We start from the raw sequence: 16312 nt of genomic DNA, 5'->3' as shown, positions 1-16312 counted from the left end.
CCCTGCAATGTATTGCGCTGCCACTGTTAGCAAAAGGGCCTCCACTAGAGGGAGTTCTAGTAAGCCGCTCTAGACAGTTGGGTACTTGGGCTACTCTTCCAACCTGAGGATTTGGACAAGGTGGGAGTGACCCCAGTTTACCCCACTACACGTGACCTGCGATCGACTAACTGCGCATGTACCCATTTACACTGCTGGATGGACAGAGGCGGAGGAATTTAAGAAACTAGCACCGCTGTTTCAATTTGAGCCAGAGATCGAACCAGCGACTGCCAGATCGCAAGTCCAACGTGCGCGGCTGCAATCCCGCCTTGTGTAAAATATCCGCTTTACGTTTGTCACATTCAACGAAGTTCTGTGAAAAAACTTCAGAGGGCAAAGCCAAATGCGAATACAATATGGATAGAGTACACTGTGACGGGTCGGTAATATTGCGTGCACCTGCTCAGCGCGTTGCAATGTGGGGGGACAAGCACGTGGCTGTAATTATCTGGCGAATTCCACGACTTTCTTTTCAGGGCGTGTTGCTGTTATGGAAATTACCAAGGAAATGCCCCTATAAACAAACGAACAAACGCAGACAGGCTGATAGAAAATAGATCTCGCAAGGAGTAATGAAAGGCAAGATAACATTTTGCCAACGTATTTTTGTTGTTGTCTCATTTTGTGGTGGGGTTTTTCTCTCTCTCTCTCTTCTTTTGATCTGTCTGGAAAGAATGTTACAATGCAAAAGCCAGGTGCGTTCACACACAGCAATGCATTTAACAGAGAATGGCATTTTTACTTTTGTTGGAAGATTGTTTTATGCCTGGATGCTCATGTCAAGTGAAGAAAAAAAGTGACCGGTTGATTTGTTTTCAAGGTGAAGTAAATTGCATGGCAAACTACCAACTATTTAAATTAGCTGTATGAGTGCACACTTGAAACAAGGGCGCATTGACACACGTGACTTACAATAAAAAAGACCCTTGCACTAAATTCGCCAGCTTTAAAATAGTCACCCTCTTTAAGGATCTCACCGAACAGCCCACTGTGCAGTTTCCTCGGCAGGGCTACGCCGAAGATGAAAAGCCCTCGCAGAGTGAAACTGATTACAAAAGCGAGCGGTAAAGGTCGGCGTCCCAAAGGGCAATAGGGGGTCAAAGTGCAGGACGTGTGTGATGTAGTGTGATGCATTGCGAGTCTGCTGGGTGGGTGAAAGGGATACCTTACCCCTTCAAAAAGAAAACCCCCATAACATTCTGTGTTGGGGTGAAAGGGTGCAGAGCCACTATCTGCTGCCACTCTGCAAGAGCGTCTCAACACGAGCTGACACATCTGCAGGAAATGAAATGCATTGTGGATGAAGAATCAATGCCCTGAAGGCAATTTTGGGGTTATTGTGCAACAACAAGAAAGCAGGTCTGAGGTCAAAGCATGTGCCATGTAAGCCAAGCACGGATAGGTATATAACTGTAATATTTTATTTTATTTAAATATGCATGTGCAACATTTTTTTGACGTATATTTAAATTCATAATCGTTTCACCTGTGTTTATGCAATTTTGGTACAAAATATGCAGTATGACCCTTGCACATATGCAATTTTTGTCCAACTTTTGTCACTAACTAGCTGATGTATTACGTGATAAAAAAAATGGCAGTACCCTTGCCAAACTGCACGTCAGAAGAGCAGGGGAGCTGTTATGCATTTTTCATACTCTGAACTAGTAGACGAGTAAAATCTTATTTTCAAAAATGCATGGTGGGAAATCCTTTACGAATTGTAGAAACATTACACGTGGCATGGGACAGCTGCAATAGGGACGTAAGCATGTTTGTGATGACAAACAGAAATCGTAGGCCAGTTGGCCAATGGCTATCATGCAGAGAGGTTGACGATTTGGATGACAGGTCAGTTGGAATGAAGCACATATTAGCATCATAGCGATAAGTGTGAGAACATTTAATTCCATAATCCATGATATTGAAATTCCGAAAAGTGTGTGCCCATTGGGTGAAAAACATGTTAAAGGAAGACCATGATGCTAACATGATTTGTCTTATATGCCAGATCTCTAAGTGACAGAACAATTATTTTGCTTCAATGCAGCTGTTCTCTATAACTCTCTCATTTTTACACCCTCAATGATAAATGAGGCATGAATTTAATGCAATTGTTAATTAAAGTGCTCATTGTTAATCCACTGCTGGATGAAGGTCTCACGAAACCATGTAGACGGGAGGGATTAGTCGAGCATACTTCACCACACTGGTAAGTGCGGGTTGGTGAAGGGGTGGGGGCTCAGGGCCGGTTCAGGTAACACCGTACCACTAATTATAGCCGTGGCCCAGAATCACATTCTGGTCGCCAGGTTGAAAGCGCTAACCACTGCGCCACCACACAAACCCAGGCACGAATATCCTTGAACGTGAAACAGAAACACCGCGTGTGGAAATAGCAAATAAAGTGTAATTACATTTTGAGAACAAGATTCATTCCTTGACTGCCTGTCCACACGGCAGTGTAAATGGATGTACCACAATCGAATGGCAGGTCCGCGCGTGGCAGGGTAAAGTGTAGGCACTCCCACCTCTTCCAAAACGGCTGGCCAGCGTGGAAGAGTAGGCCAACTAACTCTGGAGGGCTTCTCTCGAGCTCCCTCCAGTGGATAGAGCCCTTGTGCAAGCAGTGGCGTGAGCAGGGAATTGCAGGGCTGCACCTTTAATAGTGTCTGAGAAAGCTGTTTTTTTTGGCTTGTCTTCTGACTACAAAGTAGACACAATTTAGAAATGACTCCTCCGATGACCTTGCCATCTGAATGTAAAAACCATTGCATTTAAAAATTGGCTTCGTAAAAACTCTCCTGAAATTGACTTCCAAGTCAATAATCTTGAGAAAAAATGATTTGTGTCCAATACCCTCGGGTTTCACTCGTTCACGTTACTGTTATATAACTTTAGTAACATGCAATATCATTTAAAAATTCTACCCACACAGAAAACACAGGGATGTTGTTACAACACCACCAGTTCTGTATAAGTAAAAGCTATGCCTACACTTTTTAATGTACGTGTTTTTATATATGTATGTATGTCTGTATAGTCAAGTTCATGACAGATAGAGTTACAAGATCTGCATCCATCAGTGGATAGACAATGGCTGATGATGACGCAAATCCAACCACTCAACGATCTACTTGCTGTACTGCTGCCTGTAGCCCACCTAAAAGCTCCATCAATCAAGTGATGATTTCTGTACAATCCATCAACCTAATCACCAAAGCACTGGATATCAGCATGTGCCACCACACCCAGCTACGAAGTGTCTGCATAGTGCAAAAGTTAAAATGCTCATCAGTGGGTTAATAAACGATGGTTGGGCACTTTGAAACGACAGCTGATCAGTTATACTTTGGGACACTTTTCAGTGAAAAAATTATGCCTGTTCTATAGTGATTGTTAAAGATCAATGCTCAATGATGAATTAGTGGGAGTTGATCATTTGCAAAGGAAAAAGGCATATTTGACAATACTGTATATGCTAAACTTGACCATTCTGTCTCAGTGCCATGGTTTAGACACGAAATATTAAGCGATTTGAAACTAAATTTCCAGAAATAAACAAATGATCGTTTCCTTGTATGGCAATCCAAGCCATCCCTCAAGGTCTTCTGTGGGATGTTACCTAATTGAATAAAGGAAACGTGTGAAATAGAACTAAGGAGTTAAACGTAGCAGCATAGGCCATCACTCTTAATTGCTAAATGTTTAGGTCTATGTGATTTCTAAGATATCACCTGCAGTCACAATAGCTTCAAATCAAGATTATCACCTTGAGTGTTTACTTTTCTGACAGCGTATGCACAGTGAATCATTTACCCCACCTCAGTCCGGTTTTGCTTTATTCAGTAAACTATTTAAACCTCACCGCAGTTCTCTGGGGGACCCACTAGTAGATGACGATTACGATAATGATGGTGGTGGTGAACCCAATGTAGGAATGAGCCTCTAGTAATCTTTATCCATCGGGGGTTCCTTTAGCCCAGCAGCCAGAACTGGCTGTCATCTCAAGCCCCAGAAATTTCATAACATGGCCACAGGCAGACATTAAATAATGGAATAAAAAAACGATCGTAAAGTTATGTCTAAGTGTGCAAATGATAACCCTATCACAGATCTGCACTTTGTAGCACAGCAATACTATACAAGGACATTTGCTTATGATAAGTTAAAATCACGTCAAAACTTGATAGTTATCACTATTTATATCACAGTCAATGTGCTTCCTATGTATAAATGAGCTCTGGCTGAATCCCATCAGCGCTGGCAGCACCAAGCCAGCGTTGTAAATTCCACATGTCTATGGTGGAGGCCAACAACTATACCGTACATACCAGAGCAGATTGTTGCAAAGTGTAAGTGAGTCCTGTTGTCATTCAAACTGTTTCTATTTGGCCAACAAGAAACGAATACATATGGGGACTGATGTGGAGATTGCTTCCTAAAACAAATGCTGGTGGGCAATATCGGTTTAGAAAGCTAATTGGCATATCGACTAGATGAACATTTGTATGTAAATGTGCGACACAGAATGTAGTTCTGCTTAAATATACTCTTGCCCTTAACCTATCGCAATCCAGCGGTGATAATTATCACAACTAAACACTGGAGGAATCCGATGAGCCATGAAGCTCTTTTTCAAGTACATAAAGGTCGACCAGAATGGCACCGGCAGACCGCGCCGGCACCACACTCTGTGTGCGGCCCGTGCGGCTGTGTGTCGTGCCGAGTGGGCCGGGGAGACTCCGCTCTCTCGCCCGACGAAGGTCACGTCTTCTCATCTTGTTCGTGTCCGGGTCATTTCCCCCCAAAGGCCTTTAATTGGTGCACCGCACAAAGGCTCCCCAACCTCGGTGTCCTCGTGAGCAGAAATTGGAACCCCCATCCGCAACCCCGCGGGCGCTGGAGAGGTGGGGCCCAAACAGCGAGAGGCCGAATCTTTCGGCTCGGGCCATCCTGCGACGGAATCTTTCTTTGCTCTTCCTCCACGGCGCTCCCTGTGGTCTCTGGGTTTTTGTCACAATGGCATTCCAGCTCGTGGAACAATCCCGCTTGCCTCGCGTCCCCTCCCCCAAACAGTTGTCCCGCGTCTCCTCCTCCTCCACCACCTCCTTCGAATTTCTCGCCAAACTCCCGCTGTCTTTGGAGGCGAGCCTTGTGCAGCCACGCGTCCCGTTCGAGCCAAATATTAACCGCCCTGTCCTGCACTGCATTGGCTGATTCCTATTGCAGCCGTCCGCTCCATTCCACAGTTGCCATGATCATTCATGCCATCAGTAGCATGGAGATCTTGACTTAAAAATGTGGGCAGACTTATTAATGGGTTGTGTGTGTGTTTTAGAGGGGCGCTCATGTTTGTGTGTGTGTGTTAGTGCATCACACACACGTGTGCTAACGTCACTTGCCGTTACAGTCTGTTAAGGCTATACGGGGGATCTTTATCTTTGCAGCAGTGGTGGTGTATTGGTTTAAACACTGCATCACAGGCACGGTTACCTGTGTTCGAAATCCGCTCACGACCGACATCAGTGGCGAATATCTGGGCTGGTCCTGTCAAATCAGCCTTGACCGAGTACCTGTTGTGGTATGTAAATATCAACTCTGGGGAGACAAAGGTGGTCGGGAATTGTGCCAGCCACACCAAACCCTCTTGCGCCGTACCGTTCTTCATACGTGCTCTGTAGGAGCACTTGTCCCAAGATGATGTATCCCTGTCTGGGGACCCTTTGTCTTTTGTTTGCATCAGCCCTCCTCCAACAATATGGGGGGGGGGGGGGACAAGCGATGTTCACAACAATAAGCAGAGCGCCGGGTGGCTAAAACACCGGGGAGTGTGAAGCAGTCGTGCACCAGTCACCCGCGTCGGTTGTTCACCCACAACATCAGGGTCTGTCCCGTCACCATGCAGCGAGCCTCAGCCACTTCACATGGCCTCAAAGTGCACCTAGCCTGGAACAAGTGCCGTAGTGACGTCGCTGACGCTCAGCAAAATAATGGTAGCTGTTGTTGTTGGTCTGCGTGTGTGTGGGCTATATGCGGGATCTTTGGCTTTGCATTTGTGTGTGTGTGGAAGTGTGAGCCGATGTTATTCCAAACATAGTAGGTGCTTGCTAAGAGCACTTTTCCCTATGGTCTATCTGGCTCAATGAAGCTTTGTCGTTGCGAGTGTTTAAGAGAGTTTATGTATATGTGGGAGAGTGTACTAATGTGCACACTAATGTATTTTTGTTTAACTTTCCAATGTTTAATATTGTATAAAGTGCATTTTACTCGAGGCACTAATAGATAATAACAATTTTTAGCCATTATTTATCCACTGCTACACGGAGGCCTCACCGTTCTACTTTAATAATGGGTGTTTGTTTGCCCATTCTTCACCACGCTAGCTTGTGCAGGTTGTTTAAGGGGGGGGGGATTGTATCAGTTTAAATATCACTCGTCACTGATGTTAGCCGTGGCCAGGAATCGAACTCGGATGGCTTTTAGTCTTGAGCGCAGGGTGCAGCCAACTGTCACCAATCCACCCCCATTTAACTACAAAATATAATACGATGGCAAATTATGTTGCATTTATTTTATCTATAATTTTTTTGTGTCATTCAATTTTAAAATCTATTTGATACTTTTGAGAATATGATCATTTTATTTATTGAGCAATTTAACTAAATCAACATTTAGTTATACGAGGCCCTGACCTCGCAGTGAATCCTCCACATGACCACTGGCTCGGGGTAGATCGTTGATATGAGTGTCATCCCAATGTCTGAATATAAGAATATATTTTTAAATTGTTTTACAGGTGTAGCTTTGATGCTGTGCAGTAACGCTTCATGCAATGTTCTTGCAATCCAGAGGTTGCTGCTTTGTGCGGCAGTTGAGACAACAGTGCGCATGTCTTAAGTTCCCCCTGCTACCTCTGTCTAGCCAGTAGTGGCAATGGGTGCACAAACAGTGTGTGACTGTGGTCGTTTTATCTGGATGTGACATTGTAGTTGTTGCTCTGCATCTACATCGGCCACACGAACTAAGAAGAAGTTAGTCGAGAGGCAGGTTGCTTGTAAAGTGTGAGTTCCCCCACCTCTGGGAAATCGTTGGGTCAGTGTGGAGGAGTAGGCTAAATACTGCCAACAAGGGCTCTGTAGAGCGTCCGATGTCGATGTCCTAATGTAAGCAGTGGCATTCACAAGCAATTTCAGGGCTGCACCTTTACCTTTACATATGTTTATACTGTATAACTAATTTGCAATAAGTGATTGTGAAAATAAGCACTTTTAATAATGAAAAAAAAATGCAGGAGATAATACCAGAGTGCAACATGTGCCAGCAACATTTTATGATTTTACTCTTAATAAAATAAATGTACGTATGTATATAGTAATAGGTGTTTGATTAGTGAATGCTTTGGTTGTTACGCAATGTCTTATAGGTAACTATTCATATATCAAGTAGAAAACACTTCATCAGTAGTTTTTAATATGTTATTCTAATCAGGTCCCAACTAGTATTTACTCTATCTATGAAACGTTGCCTATTATACCCTTTTCCTTTTAAGGCCACAGTGTTATTGGCAAAAATGTTCAGGTTTTTGTTGATGTCGTTAAAAGTGATTATGGATGGCGTTGATCCATAATCACTTTTGACGATAAAAACATGAAGAAAAAACATGTATGTATGTACAGTGTAAGTTGAGCACGCTTCACAATTACCGACTGCATGAATACCCGAGTCTTCTGCTCAAAGGCAGTCCTCCATGAGGGGGGCCTCAATGCTAAATGTATGGCAGTCGATGATGGGGGCCTCAATGCTAAATGTGTGGCAGTGCATGAGGGGGGCCTCAATGCTAAATGTGTGGCAGTCCATGAGGGGGGCCTCAATGCTAAATGTGTGGCAGTCCATGAGGGGGGCCTCAATGCTAAATGTGTGGCAGTCCATGAGGGGGGCCTCAATGCTAAATGTGTGGCAGTGCATGATGGGGGCCTCAATGCTAAATGTATGGCAGTCCATGAGGGGGGCCTCAATGCTAAATGTATGGCAGTCCATGAGGGGGGCCTCAATGCTAAATGTGTGGCAGTCCATGATGGGGGCCTCATGCTAAATGTGTGGCAGTTCACGAGGGGGGCCTCAATGCTAAACGTGTGGCAGATCATGAGGGGGGCCTCAATGCAAAACGTGTGGCAGATCATGAGGGGAGCCTCAATGCTAAACGTGTGGCAGATCACGAGGGGAGCCTCAATGCTAAACGTGTCCGTGTGAATCGTGCACGCAGCACAAACAAGCTCGCCCCCATTAGAGTCAGCCCACCAGCTGCTCCTGTAATTCTTTTCTTTCCTTCTCCCTAAGAGAGACTTGGCTTCTGTGAGTACAGTTTTATTGCCATTTCTAATAATGCGCACAACCACCCCCCCCCCCTTTGTGACTGTGCGACCCCCATCTCTATTCAACGCACAGGAATATAGATTCTCACGTTACCAGGCTCCCCCCAGTGCTGTAGCTACAACAACCCGCGCGGCCCCGCCGACTCACGACATCCAATTACCTTCTCAAACAACTCCAATCCAGTAATTGTTTTATATATATATATAAATTGTCCTTTGAAAATAAATAATATAAAAGGCCACCCAATCACATGGAAATAAGGAAACTCTCCTTTCTTCATAAACACTAGGGGCCTGAATAGTGTGTAGCTTGGATGTTTCGATCGTCTAATTGTTTCCTTTGTTTGGTGCGAATGCGACATTGTCTCCATTACCAACAATACGGCCACTTGCTAAGTGCGGTTTTTGGTCGATTCGTCGATGCGTGAATGCCACCTCATATGTTTTATAGGAGCAGCTGGATATGGCCAACCTTTTGGAACGAGGTCACGTGTGCTTATATCCGAAACAGTGTGCTCGTATCGAGAAGTTTCACTTTCGCCTTCTGCACCACTGTTGTATAGTAAGCATGTGGTGCTTATATTAGAACTGTGCTTATACCCAGTTGTCGCTGTATCAATTGGGGACCCCTCATCAGTATTAATGAAGCTGAGAATCTGATCAGCGGTGACAGAATTCTGCGTGCTTTGACTACGAATCCCAGTCTCAAACGCACAAACTAAACACATTAGCAATACCGTAGCAATTCTACGAAGTGTTACTCTGAATTGTTTCTGATTCCTTTTATTGTAAAAATTAAAATGAATAACCGAGGCTATCAACAGGCAACTTTAAGCGAAGCTAACCAAGTAGAAGATCCATAGATTTGATCTTCCACGAAGCTCATGGACCACATCTTCACAAACCATGGCAGATGCGGATACCAAATGCGAGATTTTTAATTCTCGAGTGTGCGACTGTGGTCATCCAGAACAGACCTGTACAACATATAGCGAATCAATGCCCGATCCACAAATACGAAAGAGAGATCACAGCGATATGCTCCGCTGGTCCTGACGCCGTTATCCGCCTTGACCACCTGAATGCGAATTTGTAGTTTTGGCTCTGCATCTACATACATCAGCCATTCGAATGAAGAAGAAGTGTCACTTGGGGGTAATGGTTAACATGGGCGAGCGTGGCTAAATAATGTGAACGCACGTGCTGTCAGCTTGACAGGTGAAGCATGTGGCCTTGTGTGCTAACTGTCCTTTGCCAAACGCTTGCAGATGTTTGGCCTTCAATTGGGGGGAGGGGGGTATTCTTTGTTTGTTCGTATGGAACATGTCTAGGTAAAAATAAACCCGTTTAGATTTCAGACGTTTGGCGCGAAAGAATAAAACTATTCTGGCAACGTAAATCTACCACTTCATAGGTTTTTCAACTTGTGCTCATGCTTGCTCGCAACCTAAAGCAATCGAACCAGATTTTAAAGTTTCCTCCCAACCATACGGGCCGAGCAGGTGCCGAACATCGCACGCTAACGCACAGTCCGCCGCAGTTCATCAGCACATGTACCGCCTTTGTGGGGCGCGTTTGCTCTCCTCTTGTTGGGGGCCTTTGTTGCGTCTCCTGGCCGCTCCGCGCGGCTCCCAAGCTTGCGAAGATCGCCCTTGTGACGCGCCGTGTCTCTTCCTGACAAAAGGGGGGCAGGGTCCATGAGAACAGATCGTGAGCACCCCCCCCATCACCCCCTCTCCTCCGCCACTCGCTTCCCATGATCCCCACCCATGTTGCCGAAACGTCCCGTAGCCCTGCTGCTTGTGCCGGGATGCGGCTGATTTATGAGGGCAGGTGATGAAAGGCAAAGCTGCTGCTGCTGCCGGCCACTGTGACCCACTAGAAAGCACCTCTTCTTACACGTGGACACTCGGGTCGTGAGGAGTTCAAGCCCAGCCTCCAAGTGTGGCTCTTTTTTTTCTTTCTCTGCGCGAATGCTTAAAGCAGATATTGAAATAGAATGTGACCCTTTTATATAGGGTGCTTCAAAAACATGTTGACACTTATATGGGACTATATTTTTAATGGAAAAAGAACGGATACTACCGTACACTGTAACATGATAACACATTTATGTTAATAGCTTCAAAAAGTCAAAGAGTCTCTACTTGTTCGCCATCATTGTCAACAGATCCCTGCAATATTATCCAGGTGGGCTCCAGAGCGAGAGAGTTCGTCGGTTTTGATTGGTGCCCCCTGCAACCAATAGAGGCCCTAAATGCACCACAACGTTAAACAAGAATCGACCCTGGAATGAAATCGCAACTCCCGAATGATTGCAATTCATCAAGTCCGAAGGCGAAATTGATCATTGGCCAACTATATCTAATAAAAACAAAACATTCGCACACCTGTATGGGAAATGGAAAAATGCCTGCTCTATGGAGAGACTGGCCATCCATGCAGGTGAGAACACACAATAGTTACTTTGACTCTTCATGAGAGTATTCGTTGTATTACAGCAAATATCCTGTTCTCGATTGGGAAAAGTAAGCTAAAAAAAGAAGTCGGTGAACTGCATGCATTCCCATACGTATGAACAGATGCGTTTACACATGAGCGGCAGAGTGGTTACACTGCAATATGAACCTGGTGAACTGAGTTATATTCTTGGCCATGGCTAACATCATTGGCAAGTGATATTGAACCAATCACCCCCCCTCCACCCCTCCAATGCCCCTATTCACCATCCCGCACTGATCAGCGTGGTGAAGTCTGCAGTCTAACGTGGGGAGGTGTACATCCACAACTGGACTGACAAAGGGCTGTACATTGTTTCATTATTATGCATACACAATTTTATTGCATCGCGCACTTTCAGATGCGCTTCTGCGGCCGTCTGGAATACTCTTCCTTCCGATGTTAGGAAGCCACTGGAGCTACGCACTTTTAAACCTAGATTAAAAACTAATTTTATTTAGAACTGCGTTTCGTGTTTAGTTTGGTGTCCTTCCCCTGCACGTTGAATTAGCACGAATGGCTACATAGGGTGAAAATTAATGTCAACGTACAAAGATACATTGCAAAAAAAAACCCACTTATTATTTGAGAGTAAAATGGTCAAAATGATGTCAATTTAGAAGGCGACTGCAACAGCAAATTCTCGCAGAGGAAAATTTGTTAAATAAATAACATTCGCGAAGCTCCATTCATATACAAATCGAAATGCCTCTCTGCTTTCCCGCAGGACCTGGTGGCTGTGAGTTCACAACAACAGCGCCTCGCAAATGGACATGGTAGAAAGTAGAATGGCATTTTTTTGAACAGCTGTAATAGACTCGTAGACTGTTACATTCATCAAATCTGGAAATGATGTGAAAATCCGATAACCGACACGTAGTGCAGGCCAGAAGAAGAAAAATAATCAAACAACACACGAAGCAACGAGCACAACAAGCACTCAGCTTTGTTCATTATGGAAAAAAATAAACCATCAACATTTCTTGAACAAGTGCATTGTCACCATCAAAATACATTTCAGAAAATGTGACCGATTGACAGCGGTGATGGAATTGCTGTGGGCTTCATGGTAAGAGACACACAAAAGTAATATGCCTTCACAGTCCGAGCTGTGAGTTCACAACAATGCGTCGTAAAAAGTGGCAACGTGACTCCTGGCACAGAGTTCACTTTACCTGGTAGCACTTCACATTAAAATGCCTCGCATTGTAATGCGATGTGTGATGGCCTATAGTAGGTCACGGAGTGAGTCCCAACATCTACCATGTAATGAAATTCATGACGCAGTGTGCTATTCTAATGTCACACATTCTGGGTGGTTGATGCTGGGGTGTCCCAAAAGCTGTTGTCGTTCAAATACCGGCCGGGAGATTGATTCAGCCCAAACATTCCTCTTGGATCAATAACATCGCTACCGCATTGTGAGAAGTAAACAGTGGATGCCCTGTGGCATCGTCACTGCAATTCAGAATCTCCACCGCTGACAGCAGGATCAGCAATGAGCACACCGCCCCCACCCCATGGTGACTTTACAAAAGAAAATTCGATTATATTACTGTACTATTTTATTATTTTTTACCTACGTGACTTTACCGAAAAAAGACAAAGAGAATGAATCCTTGCAGCCACAAAGGCTTCAAATCTAGAATTTACTGTACTGTTTATGTAATCGTAACCGCAGACATTTACGTGCTACAAAGAAGGCCCATTGTGTGAAACGTTACGTATTATAGGCCACACGGTGTTATTGACGGATGTGTCGAGCTTGTTGTTATTCGTGCTACGTGCACCACTGCCAATGTAGCAGCGTCGCCAAATAAGTTGCTTGACTTTTAAAGCATTTAATTAACACTTCATAACTCAAATATTCGCAATGTATTATTATTATTTACAATTTAATTATTATAATGAGAAAAAACTACTGTACGGTTTAAATGCTCTCTTTCTGGTAGATTTTATTACCATCAACTACCACCATTTTACGAGAATCAAAATCACAATGTCACCAATGCTCCCCAAAAAAAAAACTGGAGGAAACTAAGTTCTACCAGAATATTTCAAGACACAGTGTGGAGCTTTGTTTAGAGTTTGATGCTGATTGGATCAAGCATGTGCCTTTGGAGAAGCCTACGCTTAAACTCTGCATAAGGGGTGCAGAATGATTTAGGGGCAGGTTTATCCACGTTTTTCTAACTCGGTGGGGCCATTAAAAGTAACCGAAGATTGACTGTACAGCTCTGCTTTCAGCTTAACTCAAGTGGGCACATTCTGCAGTAAGGAATACGGGCAATTTCTTGCAGGCCCCTACACTCTTTCAACATATTTTGATTTTTCTGGCCAATTGTACCCTGATTTTTCTGTCTCGACACAGCAGGGAGCTTTTCCATCACCGAATCCCATAAAGGAAGCAAAACAAAAATCACATCGCACCAGGGAATTAACCCAAAAAAGGGACACCAGAGAACTGGTATTTCTTGAACACGTCTCTCTAGAGACCACGAATAATCATATGCACAAATGTTCAGCCCTTTGTAAATCTACTGCTGGATGAAAGCCTCGGTCACAGGAGTTGATTGACCACATCATAATCAGAAATGTATTACCTATTGAGCTCAGCAGCTCTTTGTCAAGGGTGACTTGGCTAGGAGACTCACTCGGCAGCAATTATTACAAATCAATGGTTAAACGTGATGAAAAAAAAGATAATTTTAACAATATCATCTTACTTTAATATTCAATGATACTAGCCGTGGCCACGAATCTAACTTGTGAGTGTAGTGTGCTAACAACTGCCTGGTGGGCACCATGGCCAGAGCATTCGGCTCACAGCCAGAGAAATATTGGTCGCTTGTTGACCCAGCCTATCATCTCTCTGAGGTGAATAAAGTGAGGACCAATGTGCAGCAATTCAGCAGTGGTTATATTATGGGAAAACTCAACCAACGCATAGGAAAAAGGTTATTCTTTCTCATGAGGTCACCAAAAGAGATGAGAGCCATTGCTTTATCATTCTGGATTAATATGTAATATGATCCATTTTGTTAGGAATCCTTACTTTCCCTCTTGAGATTTAGATATTTTTTCAATACAAATGAATTACAAATGCTCATTTAAATGTGTAACCATGTGGTTCATTAAAAAAACAATCGATACGTCTACCTATCTGTATATCTATCTATCATGTGCTTACATATATTTGAAGCTATACTGGTAGGAACCTCCTGGTTACACCAGCCCACAGAGGATTATTGTGTCCGTCCGTCGTGCATCTAAAAATGGGAGGGGTGGGGCTGGGTGAAGAGGGGAAGGTGGGGAGGGTCTGGGTGGGGAGGGGCTGGGTGGGGAGGGGCTGGCCACCCCGTGGTGCCCTTATAAAACTCAACGCTTAACATACTCACGCCGGCTTGTGCCCGCCCTCACAGTCGGCCATATTTGCGGAATACACCACGCCGCCGTTGACCCTGGCCATTGACAGAGCAACCCAACGTTCCTACCAGCTCCCTCCGCAGGAATGTGTTACATGGAGTAAAAGGCAAAGATAAAGATGCAGCCCTGCAATTAATAACTCGCGTCACTGCCGGCAGAAGTGCCTCCAAAAAAGGAAGCTCCAAAGAGCCACTCGAGATGGAATTTTGGCCTACTCCTTCATGCTAGCCAGAGACGTCTCGGAAGAGCTAGCAGTACCCACGCTTCACTCCACCACATGAGACCTACCAGTCAGCTTACTGTGGTGCACTAATTTATCTCAGAAGAATCAGGATCTGTATGTCGATTGGATGAATCCGAGAAGCTTTTAAGCTCTTTTTTCACAGATGTCCAGATGTGGTCATCCCACTGGGTGGACAACGATGGGGGAGGATGTAAGACACCTATATGTTGTTTCGGTAAAGTCACGTAGGTAAAAAATAAATAGTAAACCTAAATAATAAAAATTATAGAAATAATAATAGAAATAAAATAATAAATCACGACGTTTCGGAGGCAACACAAGCTTCCGTCTTTAGGTGAAACCGTCACAGCACAATTGCTGTATCAAGTAAAGAGAAGTCCCAAGAGACCCGACCTTATATATACTGGTTAAGGGGGGAGGAGCCAGGATGGGCCGCGGGAGAGGAGTTGTTGTGAGATGGTCAGTACGGCTGCTGGGACTGAGCCTTTGCAATGTAGATGGCAGAAGTAGATAAGCAAGCTAGGATTAAGGTGTCTTACACCTGCCCGATTGTTTCAAATGCCTTTGCCAAGAGGTCGAAGCGGCCACATCTGGGTTGCAAGTCCAGTGCGCTACCCGTTACACCGCAGCAGCACCCAACATAGACGCGATGTTGCTTCTCAGAGGAAGAAGTCAATACATGAAGCGGGAAGCCAAACTCATTCACATACTGGCACTCGGCACCTTTGGCACGACGGTTTGCAGTGGCTCTGATACGGAGACGGTAGCATCTAAGCACCCCCCCTGGGAACAAGGCCAACTCGTACAGGAAGTATGCTGGTATCAGCAGCCCTTTGCATTCTACCACCAGCGTAATGTAAGCGTGTGTTGCTTATATAAGACGTGTGTTTATCTTATATGCGCTTATATCCAGCTTCTATTGCTTTAGCTTATTTGGTCACTCGACCAGCAAACAGAACATTATTTTCCAGACCTGCCAGCAGATGTGCAATCAGATATGATTTTTTTTTTTACGGCAAAGTCGCATAAACAGGAAGGTGTTATTGGCAGAGAAACGAGTGATGGGCGATAAACCAGGGTCCACACTGTTGTGCAGACACTACGTCAGTCGAGGATTGTCAGACTTAATCTATCTGTCTAGCAAGAACATATGAATGTATGGGCCTGAGTTATAATTGCAAGTAAAATTATATGAATTGTCAATTAAAAGACACAGTGAAGGTGCAGCCTTGCCATTGAATGTTCACTCCGCTACTGGCGGGAAGGACTAGATCTCCGCTAGATTAAGCTCTTGGGAGCTTGTGTAAAGGGTATTTTGACCAACTCTTCCACTGTGGTCATGCGACCTGCCGAGTGACTCACTGTGGTGCACACGTTGAGAATACTGCTGGGTGGACAGACGCAATGGGGAGATTGAAGAATCTTGCACCGTTGTTTCAACTACCGTGCCGGGAGATCGAACCAGTGACCTCCGGATTTGCAAGTCCAGTGTGCTGACCATTACATCATGGCGGGATATGAATTATCCAGTAAATCCAAAAATTTCAAATAAAATTCCCCTATTTAGTGAGCATTGGGTATCTCGATTCTAGTAGCATACCCCAGCGAATAGTCTCCAATGCTTGTAGTTGTGATGGTGGTGTTCAGTCTCTGTACAGGACAGCAATTGTTGTTTTGTCACAAAATGGCACCTGTTTTATCAAAGCCTGGGGCATTATGGGCTAAA

At 44.5% G+C, this 16312-nt stretch overlaps 1 protein-coding gene across 2 annotated transcripts in view; it reads right to left on the bottom strand.

Annotated features, from left to right (window-relative positions):
• Positions 1-16312, bottom strand: part of LOC133350352 (uncharacterized) — a 207207-nt gene that overhangs the window by 73285 nt on the left and 117610 nt on the right. For both annotated transcript variants that reach the window (XM_061564640.1, XM_061564641.1), the window contains one exon: positions 9975-10091. In XM_061564640.1, coding sequence (XP_061420624.1) covers positions 9975-10091 — 117 coding nt within the window. The remainder of the gene's footprint in view (positions 1-9974; positions 10092-16312) is intronic.

Source organism: Lethenteron reissneri, chromosome 33 (genome assembly GCF_015708825.2).
Source record: "Lethenteron reissneri isolate LAM-NWPU_2019-01 chromosome 33, ASM1570882v1, whole genome shotgun sequence".
Taxonomy (NCBI): domain Eukaryota; kingdom Metazoa; phylum Chordata; class Hyperoartia; order Petromyzontiformes; family Petromyzontidae; genus Lethenteron; species Lethenteron reissneri.
This window is presented reverse-complemented; position numbering and strand designations above follow the sequence as displayed.